Here is a 15,888-nt window from a genome sequence, read left to right as displayed (position 1 = left end):
GCAGGTCAGATAATAAATTCTTTAAGAGGATTTTGGAGGATGAGGAAAAGAAGCTACAAAGCAAGAAAACTCCAGCCTGAGGCGCTAACAGGGCCGAGAAGACGGGCCACTCCTCGCTTGGAGCTCCAGCCTGTATCCTGCCTGGGTCGGTCTACCATTTGTCAGAGTTTTGTCACTATGCTGACACTAAGCTCCGAGCCCCCGTGGTCCTACGGTAACTCCTCTCTCTAGGAGGGGACAACCAGGATACAAGCCTCCAATGGCCACTCAACTTGGGGTTCCAGCCCCAACCCCCCTTCCTACACCAGGCTCCCGGCTAGCCCGTGATTCCGTAGCATGATGGCCCCAACCACACAGCCCCTCAGACGCCCGTGTCTCGTCTCCCATCGGAGGGCTGGGAGCTCAACCAGTCACACGGGCGGCAAGCGGCAGGCAGGGAACAGCAGAGGTGCCCCGAGGAAACTCTGTGGCTAAGCTGAAGTGCCCCGAGGGAGAGAAACGGGATGGCCGGTCATCACCGTCCTCACTCCCTACCACTCTTGTCCCAGCACCGGGCTGGCTGCCTGGAGCTCCTTACCACTAATCCCTGCTAATCCCCAAGGCCTTGCCAAGCAGGTGTTGCAGACACAGAAAGGGCCCCCGGGTGGCCAAGAGACTGACCTGAGGCCACAGCCCCAAGGAACAGGAGAGCGAGTCTGGAAGTCTGGAATCCCAGCCCTGGCTCTTCCCCTTTCCACACAGCCCTTTCAGGCCCTGCCCTGGACACCAGGGAGCACCCCCCTAAAAACTGGCAGCAAGACAGACCTTTGGGGCGCCTACCCACTCCCCCATGGGGGCTGAACCCAGCGTGAGCTTTATGAGGGGGCCCTGCTCCACCATCAAGGCTCACCCCGCAGGAACCTGGCAGGGAGGCCTCACCACCCGCTTCACAGCTGAGGGGATAGAGGCTCCAAGGAGCCCAAGCGACCTGGAATGGAGTAACTCCAAGCTGGCATCTTTCTGGAATGCCACAGCTTCCCCAAGAAGCTGGAGAACTCAGTCCTGGAGGGCTTGGCCTGGCCACTACCCCCAGTTTCTTTCTCCTCCCCCTCTGCGCCCGCCGCTGGCGGGGGGGGGGGGGGGGCCGCTGGCGAGCAGGCATGGGTGTTAACCTGGGCCGTCCTCCCCAGAGGGGCAGCTTGGAGCCCCATCTTCCCTCTCTTGCTTGTACTGTGGGTGGGGCCCTGCTCCCTCTTCCTACTCACAGAAAATGACAAGCCCCCTCTTTATCAGCCCCCGGTACATGCTGATGAAGCCGTGGGATGGGACAGACCGAGCCCTGAAGCATCAATCCCCACAGTGAGCAGAATGCCAGCCCAGGCTCCCCACTGAGCACCCCATTTCATGGCCGGACGCCCTTCGATCCCCTGTCCCCAGCCCTACTCCAGTCCTGCCCGCCTCTCCCTCCCTCTTTGCCTAACTCAGTTTCCCCCTCCCCATTCATTCCACCAACGCCTACTCCAGGCACCCCCCACCCAAGCCACATGGGGACTCTGCTGCACTCTGTGGCCACTGCTGCTCTGGAATGTGCTCTTAGTAGGCACGGTGCTGGGCACGGGGGCCTTTGTGGGCCCAATGTCTGCCCGGGTGCCTGCACACAGTATGCCCGCGGTCCCCAAACAAGTAAATGACTTTCTCCAGCACCGAGGCATGGCCAAGGCTTCCACAGCAAATGCCAACGCGCAGGAAGGGGCCGGGTCTGCTGATTTCAGTCACAACCTCAGCTCACGGCGCCCACCTGTCCACCCTTGGGCTCGGGAAGCACGCAGACCCCCAGAGGGAGGCTGCCTCCGGTCTGGGCTTCGTGGCTGCCTGCATTAGAATGCCCAGCGCCAGCCAGTCTTCCAGAGTCCTCGAGCCCAGACACAGACAAAGAACTGGGGGAGCAGGAACTTAATACCACAAATAGCAGCCCAGCCTCAAATTGAGGAAACGGAACTTTCTTAGGGGTCCGAGGTACGCCCTCGCTGCCCTCCGGGGCTCAGTTCTGGGGTGCCTCTTCCCTAACCGGGGCACAGGGAGGACACGAGCTATCGGATCTCCAGGCGGACGAACGTACGTGGGCTGGGAGAACAGAGCAAGCCCGCGAAGGTGGCGAGGCCGGAGGACGAGCACCTGGGAAGAGCCCAGAGTGCCGCTGGGGAGACGGAGGTCTGAGCATCTGGCATTCAGCAAGCCGGAGGCCAGGCCAGAACCGCAAGCCAGGGCAGCCGCCCTTTGGGCTTGAGCGAGTGGACACTGGGGCCGGGTGCACCAGCCAAGGAGGCCCTGACCCTCCAGCGGGAGGAGCAGGCTCACGGTCAAAAGACCGAGTTGCGGTCAGCCTAGCTGTGCACTGGCTTTGAGCGTTTCCGGGGGTTGGAAGGAGGGGTCACGCACCCGTGCTCCCGAATCTGGCCCCACTAGAGAGCTCCTCCTGAAATTACTGACAGTGGCATGAAATGAACCTTGCTGAATAAAATTAGGGGTAGGGTGGTATGCAGTGAGACCAGAGGTCCTCCCTACGCCCTGAGGAAGGGGGTTTCTGGACATCCCAGCAGACACCCTAGTGGCCTGGGAAGGACGGAGCTTCCAATAACATAGGAACATACAGCCTCAAGTTTGGGACACAGAAAATTCCGTGCCGTTCCCACGCAGTCACCGGGCTGAATGGAATCTGGCTTTCAGGAGGGGGGGTCGCCTAATGACGATGCCCCAGCAACCACATCAGCTCACCCAGAAGCATCACTACCTTCGTCTGGGTCAGAGTATGTTCTGACCTCTGCATCTCGCAGATGACGAAGCTGAGGCCCGGCAAGCTGCCTCGGGCCCAAGGTCTCAGGCCTGGTGTTTCTGTCTGGCTCCTCGCACAGGCTCCCTGAGGCCAGGCCTGCCCTCCTTGAAGTCACTACCTAGGCTCTCTGCAACCAGCCTCCCGGCGTTTAGGGGCTTGAGAATCGGGGTCCTCAAGTTTCCCAGGGTCCCGGTGGGAGGGCACAGTTCATGAGCCGCCCACCCAGGCCGGGAGCCAGGCCCCCAGGAAGGCCGACGCAGACAGACAACGGCGGGGCCCGAGGGACTTACGTGTCTGCGGAGCGACGGTAGTTCTTGGGGCACTCGAAGGCCAGGCAGCGGAAGCCACCCTGAATGTTGAAGCAGGTCTCGTTGATGGAGCAGTTGTGGATGCCGGTCACACACTCATCGATGTCTGTGAGAGACCCCAAGGCAGCCCGGTGAAGGCTGAGGCCGCCCGAGCCGACCCCATCCCCAAATGGTGGCGCTGGGGCCTCCCACCAGGCAGGACTGAGGGGGGAGATGGGGCCGCCCTTGCCCTCCCCTGGCTGCTCCCCTGCTCCCCTCCCTCCCCTGCTCTCTGTGGCAGTGCCCTTGCCAGCTTTCTTACTTATAGGATGATCGGTATTTATGGAGGTTTTACTCATCGTTCACAGTTCTGGGATGAGCTTTGGAGAGTTCCATTCTTCCAACAGCTCACTGGGCAAGAACTGTTATTATCCTCAGTGTAGGCAGGAGCTCACACAGGCTCCGGGGCTCATCCAAGGCCGCACATTTTGCGCGCGGCAGAGTTGAGCTTTGAACCCACGTGGGCCAGAGCCAAGGTTCTAAGCAGCCAGCACCTGTCCGAGGCTCCTGAGGGTCAGTACCGTCACCTCACGGGGGACTCGTGACATGCCAGAAGGAAATGGCAGAAGCTAATGGCTGCATGTGACGGATGAGGACACCAAGGCTTCAAGGAGTTCTACGTTGTGCCGAGAGCCCGGGGTCGGTGAGGCCTGGGGCACTGTCCTGAGAGGTCCCCGGACACGGGGAGCTGTCCTCTTTCCCACAGGTCTCAGGAGCAGCAGAATGGTGGGGTCTGGCGAGCCTGAGAGGCGTCTGTGAGAGGTGCCAAACGCCTGATCTCGGCGGTAAAAACAACACTCCTAATCTCAAAGGCCGAGGCTCAGGAATGTGTTTTGCTGTGTCTGGCAGGACCCCAGGTTGCGGCAAGAGAGGCCGGCCAGGAGCAAGAAAGTCATCTGCTCCGCCAGAGAGGCGAAAACAAAGTGACTTCCACCCAGAGCTGCGGACGCGCTGAGTGGGTGCCTCCCAGGAAAGGCCACCGCTCCTGCCTGCCTTTGATCAAAGTCCTTCCTCACGACCAGAAATCACGTGTGCAGAACCCGGGGCCTCTGAGCCTCTGGGTCGACAGTCTTGTGTGGGGGCTCATGAGGAAGGGGCCGGACAGACCCGACCTCTGTGGCTCAGCTTCTTGGGGCCGTCCCTCGATCCACTCCGGGATTGTTTGTTCACAAATATCTACTCGATACCCTCTCTTGGTCACCAAATGGCTCGGTTACAGGAGTCACAGTGACTCCTAGGGTGTTCTTAGATATGGGAGCTGACTGCAGATGGGGGCCATCGGCCCCCCTCATTTAGTCCATGCGGGAGCTGACCCCTGGCCCCAGCGGGGCCCTCATGAATACAGAGACCTCGGGGCTGTCCCACTGCGGACCACGCCCACCCTCAGCAGGGCAGTCATCAGCACCTTGGGACAGAGGCCCCCCCCCCCCCCCACCTGCTCACAGCTCTGCCCGTAACTCTCGGCAGGGCCTGGCTTACGTCAAGGGCTTGTCGAATCAGTGGATGAAAGGCTGACCGAGTAGCCCCCCTGCTGTGGGATGGGGTCCTACTTCCTAAAGGCTGTCAGCCCCTGTTCTGGCCCCCTCGGAGCTGCTGAGGGCAGGGTGGGAGGGTCAAAACCCCCCGAAGACAGGCATGCCAGGAGTGAGAGACCAGGGTGCGTGTGGACCCCGAGACACTCTGTGGATGCAGAGGCCCCCCCTCCCCTTCCCAGATGCACCCCCCCAGTGGGTCAGGGAGGCTGCCTGGCCTCAGCTCCCCGGCACCACAGAGCCCCAGGCCGTCCCCAGCGCTCACCTTGGCAGTTGCGGCCGTTGGGGGCCAGCCTGTATCCGGACGGAGGGCAGGTGCACTGGAAGCTTCCAGGGATGTTGATGCAGCGATAGGAGCAGATGTGGCCCCCGGTGGGCAGGGCGCACTCGTCAATGTCTGTGACGGCAAAGCCCACCCTCAGCATCCCGTGGCCGAGCTCCATTCCCAACAGTGGGCCAGGAAGGGGCCTGGGAGGACGGCCACATGGGGCCATCTGGACACAGGAAGCCACAAAGTACTGGGGTGGGGCTCAGGAACCTTTACATCAGAGGGGAACGTGAGGCCCAGAGAGGGGAAGAGCTTAGCCCAGCGTCACACAGCAAGTCCACGGTGCAAAGTACGTACACGTGGAGGAAGGAGGCAGTACGGGGGCCAAGTGGAGGGGGAAAGGCCAAGGGCTTCAGAACAGTACGTAGCACAGATGGCCTGCGGGCTGCAGGCACACCCTGACGCTAACGGTTATCCACGTGCTAATAGGAAACACGCCTTCCGTGGAAACGGTAGGAATCCCAACAGCACCTTTCAGCACCTACGGTGCGCCAGGCACTGTACTAAGCGCTTCTGGGTCGTCTTCAACCCTCTGACAGCCCGGTGGGGCTGGGGTCGGCCCTCAGGCTGCAGGTGATGGATGGTTCCCCACCAGGGAGAGGCAGAGCTTCGAATCGGGCATGCGGGGGGGGCCCCCTGAGGCCCCTCCTCGCCCCAGGGTCGCACACCGCCAAGCCCTGGCACCTGCGGTCCCCGCCACGTGTGGTCCAAGGCCCCCACACGACATGGCGCTCACCAGCTATGCATTTCGGAAAGAAAAATCCGGGGAGTGGGTGTGCTGCTTTCTAAACCTCACCCTCGAGGACTCATTTGTATCCAAACAAGCCTCAGCTGCAGGGAGAAAAAACCTACACCGGCCGCCAGCCTGCAAGGGCATTCGGGAGAAAGGGGCGGGGGTGCTCTCCCCTCAGCCGGGCGGGGCGCCCCCCTCACCTTCGCAGGTGACCCCGTCCACATCGCTGAGCTGGTGCCCTCGCCGACAGTAACACTGGTAGGAGCCGTACACGTTGGCGCATTCCTGGCTGCAGGGACTGCTGTTACACTCGTTCACGTCTGAAAGAGAGGGTCCCCGGAGGTCACCCCGCTTGGAGCCACCCCGCACACCCCTGGTCCCCCTCAAGGGAACACATATGGAGGGCCCGAAGTCCCGCCGTCTGCCACCTGGGGTCGCCCCGAGGGACAGGGGCTCCCATTCTATCCCCCCCGCCCCCACTCCCCCGGCTGATGGATCCAGAATCTTTCATCAGGACGACATAAAGCCTCCGGTCTCGGCTCCGTCCGGTGGGTCCCGCCTCAGGCTCCCAGGGTCAGTTCTAGTCCTCAACTGGAGACGTGATCACAGCCCTCCCCAGTTCACCTCCAAGACGATGCCCTCTGCAGAGACGGAGGCCCGAGCGAACCGTTGATGTGCCCACATCCCGGATACCCCAGTGCGTAAAGCTCACCACCAGCCCACGCAGCGACTCTGAGCTCCCGCTCGTCTGTTCCCTTCGCTGAGAGCAGGGATCAGCGCAATTCTGGCCCACCACTTGCTTTTGTAAAGGAAGTTCTATTGGCCCACAGCCATGCTCACTCATTTACCCTGGCGTATGGCCGCCTTTGCCCTGCAAAGAAGTGGGTACCCGCAACATAGAGTGTGGCGGGCAGAGCCTAAAATATTTACTATGCGGCTTTTAGGAAAAGATTTGTGCCAACGTCCGGCCTAGAAGTCCCTTCTCACATTTATTTACTGCTAATTCCTAGCAGGGCAGACGGGGTGAGCAGCTAAGAACGTCCATTAGCCTCTCGCCCCGTGTTTCGTCCCTGCAGCACCCCCAACACCCTGTCTGGCCGTCCCTGCTGCCCAGTGTGGTTTCTCATCAAATCCTAGAGACACTCCTCGAAGGCAGGAACCCCGTTCTTGCTACGCACCTTATCGGGGTTGCTTTACAAATGCGTAGCGGAAGGCTAGGGCAAAGCTGGCCATGCCCCGGTTTTGTGTCCCCAATGCTGCTACTCACGTAGACGTGACTACCTCCTTTCCAGTCACTGGGGACTGATGAAGAACAGCGTAAGCCACGAATGCTAACAGCAGTGACACCCACGGTCCCCATAGCTGGCACTGGGTCTCACACAGGACATTGGGATACGCTCTCCACGTGCATCATCCTCACGGCCCCCAGTAAGGTGGGTCCTGCTCCCCCCACTTTTGCAGATGAGGACAATGGGGCCCAGAAGTGCCGAGTTACTTCTTCAAGGCCATAACATGGTCAAGCTGGGATTTGAACCCAAGCTCGAGGGACCCCTGTGCATCAATCTTTTTCTCCTTGCCAGAACACGTGCATTGAGTCTGGTTCCTGGGGACAGATCCTAGAATCTTGGGGGGACCCGAGGGCCCAGGATCCCGTCACACCGTCCACCCTCCAGTGGGAGACCTGTGCGTACTGGGTGCGTCTGGGCATATGTGACTCTTGTGATCGTCCTGCCGAGCGTCCAGACGCTGTACCCAGGCGCCGCGCTGCACAGAACAGGGCTTGCCGGGCGACGGGAGGGGAGCGCCGAGGGCCGTAAGAGCTCTGGACTTTGCTGATGTCAGAACCTAGTCCTCAGAGAAGATGTGACATCTGCTGAGCGCCTACGGTGTGCCAGGCCCTGTGCTGAACACACTTCACGCCATCTCGGTCCAGCCCCAGAGGAGGTGGATGTTATCCGAGAACCGACAGGCTCAGCACTAACAACTCCCTCCAGCCTCCACCCGGCAGACTAAGGGCCCTGAGCACACTTTAGCATGGCTTCTACCGGCCCAAGACGGGTGCCCAGGATGATGACCCCAGACCCTTAAAGTGCCTACCTGAGAAAGCTCAGAGCAGCCCAAAGAAGATACTCGGTCCTGACCTCCCTTTTTCTTAGAAGTGTTGACTTTAGCAAACTTGCAAATGTCAATCCTTGCTCTGTCCCTTTGAGATGTACCCCCTACAACCCAGGACCTGCAAACCACGCCTTTGAAGTGCGATCACTGGGAAGGGCAGGTCCCCGCCCCCCACCTCCACCCCTGCCCTCCCAGTCTCTGTGGGAGTTAGCAGGTGCAGCCAGCCTAAACATGCTGATCCCCCACTTAACGTCCTGCAGCACTTGTCTTTAGCACACCCCAGCATTTAAAAAGCCTTCTGCCCTTTGGGGCACTTCGGTGGCTCAGTCAGTTAAGCGTCCAGCGTCGGCTCAGGTCACGATCTCACGGTTTGTGAGATCGAGCCCCACATCAGGCTCTGTCCTGACAGCTCGGAGCCTGGAGCCTGCTTCGGATTCTGTGTGTGTGTGTCTCTCTCTCTCTCTGCCCCTTCCCCCCGCTCACACTCTGTGTCTCTCTCTCTCAAAAATAAATAAAACATTTTTAAAAAATTTTTAATAAAGAAAAATTTAAAAAGCCTCCTGCCTTCTGCTTTTCCCAAACTGAGATCGTTTTACCCCCAAGCCCTTCTCCGCGGATGCAACAGTCTGGGTAAACTCTGTCTTACCCGTTTCCTCGAAAATCTGACCTACCAAGCCCTGTCTCCTGGTAGGACACTGAGGCAGGCGAGGCCAGCCACTCCCGGAGGTCACGTGAACACAGGGCGGGTGGGACGCCTCCCCATCCCGCACTCTTAGCCACGTCCCTTGTTCCTAAACCGGCTTATCCGTTCCCCACGTGTGTGGCCCTGGGCAGATGCCACTGGGCGCTCCGGGACCCAGGAGGCCCAGGCATCTCTGACACGTCACCTGTCACAGGCATTTCCCCCACTGATGCCTCACTTAATCTGCGCTTGGGAAACAAACTCGAGTCTGTCCCAACGGACGGCGTCTGCGGGTGGAGCCGTGGCTTCTCCGAGAGAAGGGAGTCGATCAGCCTGCCCGGCACCCAGGCCGCCTCACCTTCACACGAGCGGCCGTCGGCAGAGAGCCGGAAGCCCACGGAGCAGCTGCAGTAGTAGGAGCCCGGCGTGTTCTCGCACTTGTGGCCGCACAGGCGCCCGGGATAGCGCCGACACTCGTTGATGTCTGAAACGGAGCAGGTGGGCCCCCTCAGTGCCACCCAAGCCTCTGCTGGCGACCCCACCTCCCGCAGCCTCTCTGCTCAGATGAGAGGCGCAAAGTGACTCGTCCCACGAGTCAAACCCACGGCACGAGTGGGCGAGGGAGCCGGGGCCACGCCCGCCCGTCTGCTCACCGGGCCAGTCGCGTGTCCCTTCTGTGACGCACACCTGAGGACGTGCCCACCCATCAGTTCCCCACCCCAGAGCCCTGAACGAGGGTCCACTGGGGTCTGACAAGGGGCCAGCCTCCCCCGAGCACCCTGGTCTGCGGATGGCAGGCGCTCGGCCGGCGGGGTCTGTCCCCGTTCCCGGCGCTGAGGCCACCGTGCCTCAGGCACACAGCCCCGCAGCCCTGCACGAGGGCAGCGACTCTGGGAGAAAATCACGAATGCTCTCGGGCATTTGCGGAGTGGGCTGGGGTCTCATAGACCCTTGGAGGTCTTGAGTCAAGCAGAACACCTGTTCTGTGGGCGAGTGACACCCGGGAGTGCAGCACCAGGGCTGGGACCGGACGGGGGTCTCTTGACTCAGGGTCTCTTCTCGGGGACTGCTGCACTAGGGCTCTCCGAGGTGAGGCGTAGACTGTGGCCACGCCAGGGTGCCACCTGGCTGGGCCCCCCCCCCCCAGGCCTTCAGGGATACCCACGTACCCACGCACGTCCTGCTGATGCCGTCGAAATAGTATCCGGCTTTGCACTCACAACGGAAACTTCCAGGCGAGTTGACACACAGGTGCCCCGGCCCACAGGGCTCAGAGGGCGCCGCGCACTCATCCACATCTTGCAAAAGAGAAGGACACGTTGAAAAACGTCAAGCGGGGGCTTTTCCCTGAGATGGTCAGAAAGGAAGCCGGGAGAGCAGCAAACTAAACTGTACGTTGACAAAGCAGTATCATTGGCTCTTCAACACGATGTCCCAGAGCACCTGCTACGTGCTGGGCCCCATGCGGGGACACAGCGGACCCAGATGCAGCCCCTACCCTCAGGGCCTCCTGCTCTGGCCAGCCAGCAATGGCCCTAGCTGAGGCGGAAAGGGCCCAGTGACCCGGGGAGACGTTAAGGAAGTATTCTGGGAGTTGTAGAGAGCTTCTCTCTGGCTGGCAGGGGTCTGGATCCAAAGGAACGTAGCAGCGGGTAGGCAGAGGGAATAACGTAAGAGCAAAATACTACACAGAGAGGACAGGGCAGGGCTTCTTTAGGGAGCTGCAAGGCCTAGTTCATCTGAATTATAAAGCTCGTGAAGGTGGGGCCACCTCAGGAGGACTAGGTTGTAAGCAGGGGCATCTGTCCTTGTCTGTCACCAACGGGGGCTGTGAGCAGGGAGGAATGAGAGGGCTTCCAGCTCAAGAGACCCTGGACAGACTGAAAGGGGTAAAACTGGGGACAGTGGTAGGCTGGCAGGCTACTGCCATGGTCCAGGCAATAGATGACGAAGGTCTAAGCTTGGAAATGAGCAACGGGATGGATGGACAGGTTCACTTGGGGGATCTCCTCCTCCCCTTCCAGAGAAGGGAGGGGGGTGCCAGGCGCAGACAGAAAAGTTGATTTCAGATTGGTTCTCTTTTCCGATACCAACCAATACAGCGGGTTCCCTCCTCGTTGAGATGGTAGCCACGGCCACAATTGGGCACGTTCTTCTGACATGTGTAGGAGCCCTCCGTGTTGATGCATGTCTGCCCAACAGGGCATGGGGCACTGATACTTAAACATTCATTGATATCTGCAGCAGGAAAGACAGAGACAGCGAGGTTAAATGTGGAGGGCTTCCCAAAACCCAACAGCTAGATCTCCGAAACCCGCCCCCCCCCCCCCAACTTCCCTCCTTATTGCAAAACCACAAACAGAAGTACTACGATGCCCTCACCCTGGACCACGCGGCAGGCTTCCAGCCGGCTCCCGGGTTTTGCCAACACATGCCACCTGAAATACCACCTCCGTGGCATCTCCCTGCCCCTAAAGCTTCAAGCCTCCCATCCTTCCCTGCACCGAATCTGAAGCCGCGTGCCTGGCTCCCAGGTCTGCCCACGGTCACGTGGCTATGTCCCTTCTGAATCCTACAGGACTCGCAGTCCCCACCGCAGGGCTGGCAATTCAGGGGCCATCTCGTGTTCACTCGCTCCACACGGGGTGCGGGGCTAAGTGCCCTTGGCGCCGAAACTCTTGCCCCTGCGAGGCTCTGGGCTCCTCCGATGATGGGCCCGGCCCGCCTGGCCTCGGCCTCACTCTGGCCAGCGGTCCCCGCGACCAGGCTTGAGCCCTTACAACACACTGATGGCTCCTGGACAGGCCGCTTGGGTCCCACCTCTGTGCCTTTATTCACACAGCCCCTGGCTGGGAAGTCACCTCCCCTGTCTGCCTGGGAAACACTTTCACAGCTTGCGTGTCACCTCCTGGAGGCCCCTTCCTGTCCGGCCCCCATCTGGGCTCCTCAGGCCCGAGCTGACTTGTGCCCAGCGGGGAGGGGCTGCTGGCTCCAAGTTCACCGCACTGTGGTCTCCCTCCTTGACTGCACGTGCCTGCATGGGGCCTTCACCTCTGCTGGACACACGCCTGGCGAGTGCGAACCAGTGATCGGACAAGGAGGACCCTTCATTCCCCCAGCTCGAATTTGGTGTAAAACCACAGAGGCTACACTTCTTACTCGGGGGAGACTTCTACAGGCACCTAGGTTTTTAAGAATCCCCTTGTTCAGACACTTGCAAAGTACCCAGGGGACAGAGAGAAGGGAGTTATGGTAGAAGGCCCCTGAGCCAAAGTCAAAAAGAGGGATCAGCCGTCGTTCTCCCCTCCCGGCCAAGCCCCACGCTCCTTGAACAGTCAGGGGCCAGGACAGCCAGGGGTAGGACCCGGAGCCGCCCCTGGAGTCAGCCTTCACACAGCAGCGCAGCACTTAACAGTTTACAAAAGCTAGCCGGCTCTAGAAGCAGGGTGTCCTGCCTCCCAGCCCGAACATCAGCGTTGACAGGCTACAGTCCGCCAGTCAAATCCAGCTCACTGCCTGTTTTTGTCAATAAAGCTTTATTGGAACACCCGAGCTGCAACATAGACCCTACAGCACATGAACCTGGTACTTACTAGGCAGCCCTTTACAGAAAGAAATTTGTCCCCTGCCCCGTATCAAGAACAAATGCAACGTCTAGCAACGACATCGCTGCCTCCCCCGGAGGTTTTGTGCTCGCCAAGCAGATCTACAGTTCCCAAACTGTGTTCCGTGGAACACAAGTACCCCTTGAGATATGGTGTGCTCCCCGGGCAGGGGAGTCCCCCCACCTGTGAGCACCACAAGGTAAGGAAGGACCAGGCAATCAATGCATGAATGGGACACCGGGAAAAATAAAGAACAAATAAATAGAAAAGGTCCAAGCCGTTTGGGAACACGTCATACGACCTCTGTCTCTTACGGGCTCACACGGGAAAAGCCCGGATGATCCCGGCTGAAAAGCACCTCGCTAACTTTAACCCAATGACGACAGGACCCTTGATTGCCCCGATGGAACACCTCGGAACACCCCAAGATGCAGTGCGCGGGAAGCCCTGCTCTGGCCCATTCCGTCGTCCTCACTGAAGCCGAAAGGTAGACGGTGAGAACCCCGACAGGGAATCAGAGGAAGCAGGAAAAAGAAAACCAACAAAGATAGGATCGTCTCCGGGCGCCTGGGGGGCTCCATTGGCAAAGCGTCCACTCTTGATTTCAGTTCAGGTCATGATCTCACAGGTTGTGGGATCGAGCCCCACAGTGGGCTCTGTGCTAACAGTGTGGCGTCGACTTGGGATTCTCTCTCTCTCTCTGCCCCCCCCCCCCGTGCTTTTCCCCTCTCTCTCTCTCTCTCTGTCTCGCACTCTCTCTTCCTCCCTCTATCCTCACGCTCACTCTCTCAAACTGAATAAAGTAAAAAATATATATTAAAGAAAAAACGTTTTAAAGAAAGGATCCTGAGTTTCTTTAGGAGCACTAAAGAGCACTGTGGGCACGAGAAGGGGCACCTGCCCGAGCCCGAGTTGTGGGATGCCTCGTGGCTGCTCTGTAGACCCTCCAAACACCCAGGGACTGGCGGGTGGGGCTCCTTCGGGGCTTTGCTCTGCTCACCCAGGCTCTCCCTGCATCTAGGGAAGGATGCAGAGGGGACTGTCCCCACCCCTACTCTCACATCTTGTCCCCTACACACTTTGCACCCTGTAGAGGGGCAACGGGGCTACACAGACTCGCAAAAGCTTCTTCCGTGTGGAAATCGGGGCTGATTTTGTCATGAGTCAGGGTTTCCACCCCAAACAGATGCCAGCCTCCTCTGCGGAGCCCCCTCCAAGCGCCCTGCAAGTCTGGGCAGGACCCTCCTCCCTGCTGGCCCTGGGAGAGCCATCAGCCCCCTGCTCACAGGCCCCCTGTGCTGGGTGACGACAGCCCGGCTGGCAGGAGGCTGGCGGGGGGCCAACCCCAGCCAAGCGGAGGCCCCCACAGCTCCGATGCCTCCCCACCCTCCCCGCACCGGATAACTGGGGAGCTTTAAAAGCAGAAGTCTGGGGTAGGGTTCCAAGGAGGCCTCTGTCCCAGGGGGTTACTGGTCTATTTGTCTTTAAATACTCTGGGATGGTTTAAAAAAAAAAAAAAAGGCGAGAGAGATTTCTGTCCAAACTGTCATTTCAAATCAAAGATCAATACAGATTTATCTGAGAGAGGGCGAGGCAAACCTAAGACAGAAACCAGCTTCCAGAAGTGCCCTTTAAGGAGGGAAACGGGACAGCCTCAGTGAAGGAGGGTTCTAATTGGTGGTGTTTGCAGCTCTCTGGCAGGGGTGTGTGTGTGGGGGGGGAGTGTTCCCGTCCTCAAAGGCAGGACCCAGAAGCTTCTGCTGGGCAGAGACCAAGGCCAGGCCGGATCTGGACACAAATGCCAACAGCAAACACCGGCCGAGCCAAGTGGTTATAGCCTGGGTGACTCCGGGAGAAAGGGGTGTCACCTTCCGTTTGCAGAGCTCGTGACTCGTCCCTCAGCTCCCTGCCCCCTCCCCACGCTGCTTCTCCATCCCGAGAGTGTGACCATTCACACGGGATTTCCTTTAATTCCACAGCAGTCTTGCTCTGACGTCAGGCAATACAGTAGATTTGTTTTGCGGTGAAATGTATGTGACATAAAATTTGCCATTTTAACGATTTTTAAGCGTATAGACAGGTGGCATTAAATACGTTCACACGGCCGTGCAGCCATCACCGCCTTCCATCCACACAACTTTTTAATTTGCCCCAACTGAAACTCTGCGGGGTAAACGCTAACTCCCCACATTCCCGCCCCAGGCCCCTGGCACCCCCATTCTCCCTTCCATCTCGATGAAATCCACTGATATAAAGTATTTTCTACAACAAAACTTTAACACACAAGGCATTTCCCAATCATCTTGTTCCATCCTTGCCTCAAGCCGCCAAACCAGGTAGTAGGATTATTCACATTTTATAGAGGACGAAATTCAGAGTCAAAGGAGGGACATAAACCACCTTAACGCATTCATTCTAAACCACGTGTCTCGAACTCCAAAACTGAAGCCGAACCAGGGGTCAGTCAACTACAGCCCTGCGGCCACACCCGGCCTGCACCTGTTTTTGCAAATCAAGTTTTACGGGGACACGGTACCGTGCGTTTGTTCACAAATCTGTGGCTGCTCCCTAGCTTGGTCCACAGAGCCGAGTTTTTGCAACAGAGACCATATGGCTAACATATTGGCTTCCCAGCCCTTCTGAGGATATGCTTGCCGACCTCTGCTCGGCAGGCCCAGCGCGTTCTAGAGCTGTGGCCCGCCGCTCGAGCGCTCGCCCTGCCTGGGGGACCCTGGCGGCAATGTCTTACCAATACAGTTGCCTAGAGCATCTTGTATAAAGCCACTCTTGCATTGTAGCTTGGGTCTGCAGCGGAAGGATCCCAGAGTATTCTGACAGATAAAATCGGGGAGGCAGTTATGAATACCACTCTCACACTCGTCAATATCTGGTACATCATAAAAAAAGGAAATTGTTAGCAAGAGTCCTGCCAGAGGCAACTTACAACATTCACAAAAATCACAAAGTTTTTTTTCCTAATGCTCATTACTCAGACTACAACCCGAAACATTCCAATCGAGAAGTCACATAAAAAAAAAAAGAGCCTTAGTTAGCCAAATAGTGCTCGCGTTGCTAAAGATTTAAAGTTCTTTCCCCCCCCCCACCCCCCCCACCAAGGCTCTTATGAGGCAAACTTTCTGTTATATACTAAATAACCCAGGCATTTTCCGGGCAGTATGTGGGATTTTTTTTTTTTTTTTTTTTTACCTCTAGGCTAAGTGCACATTTGGTTTAGACAATAAAGCAATGATCTTAGTGGCAATAAAAACTGTGCCTACAAACTCATTCATTCTGACATTGTCACAATATTCCAAATACGAACAGTGGTGATTGCCATGATCGGACATTTTGGCTGCCCTTCCTTTGAAGTTCATGGCTGTCAAATGTTCAAAAGTGTATACTCAGCTGGCTGGGCCCCTGGGATCTCAGGGTCCAAACCGCCCAGCGAGGCTGCGAGGATAGACTGAACAGAGCTTTGCCCAAAGGCCCTGCGACGTCAGGAGGGCGTGCCTGGCTTTTGAGTTACCCTCGTAACTCAACCAAAACTTTTATACAAGTGGTGCTTTTCGTTCTGAAGGGCTGGAAACCCTCAGAAGAAAACTATGTTCTCATAGATCCTCATCAAAGCCTTATCTGCCAAACAACATCTATGGCTTGGCGGGGAAAGGCCAGCAGCCAGAAATGTTGTGTTTTTAGGCAGCGGAAGAGAATAAGCTTTGAACTTCAAGGAAGTC

The 15,888-nt window shown here is 58.1% G+C and overlaps 1 protein-coding gene across 2 annotated transcripts in view; it reads right to left on the bottom strand.

The window, feature by feature from the left end:
- FBLN1 (fibulin 1) overlaps positions 1–15,888 on the bottom strand; it is an 83,518-nt gene that overhangs the window by 36,868 nt on the left and 30,762 nt on the right. For both annotated transcript variants that reach the window (XM_027070460.2, XM_027070461.2), the window contains exons 8-14: positions 14,904–15,041; positions 10,644–10,787; positions 9,719–9,847; positions 8,908–9,033; positions 5,953–6,072; positions 4,957–5,088; positions 3,103–3,226 (exon numbers count right to left, since the gene is read on the bottom strand). In XM_027070460.2, coding sequence (XP_026926261.1) covers positions 3,103–3,226; positions 4,957–5,088; positions 5,953–6,072; positions 8,908–9,033; positions 9,719–9,847; positions 10,644–10,787; positions 14,904–15,041 — 913 coding nt within the window. The remainder of the gene's footprint in view (positions 1–3,102; positions 3,227–4,956; positions 5,089–5,952; positions 6,073–8,907; positions 9,034–9,718; positions 9,848–10,643; positions 10,788–14,903; positions 15,042–15,888) is intronic.

Source organism: Acinonyx jubatus, chromosome B4 (genome assembly GCF_027475565.1).
Source record: "Acinonyx jubatus isolate Ajub_Pintada_27869175 chromosome B4, VMU_Ajub_asm_v1.0, whole genome shotgun sequence".
Lineage (NCBI taxonomy): Eukaryota > Metazoa > Chordata > Mammalia > Carnivora > Felidae > Acinonyx > Acinonyx jubatus.
The sequence above is the reverse complement of the archived record's forward strand: the minus strand, read 5'-3'. Positions and strand labels throughout refer to the sequence as shown.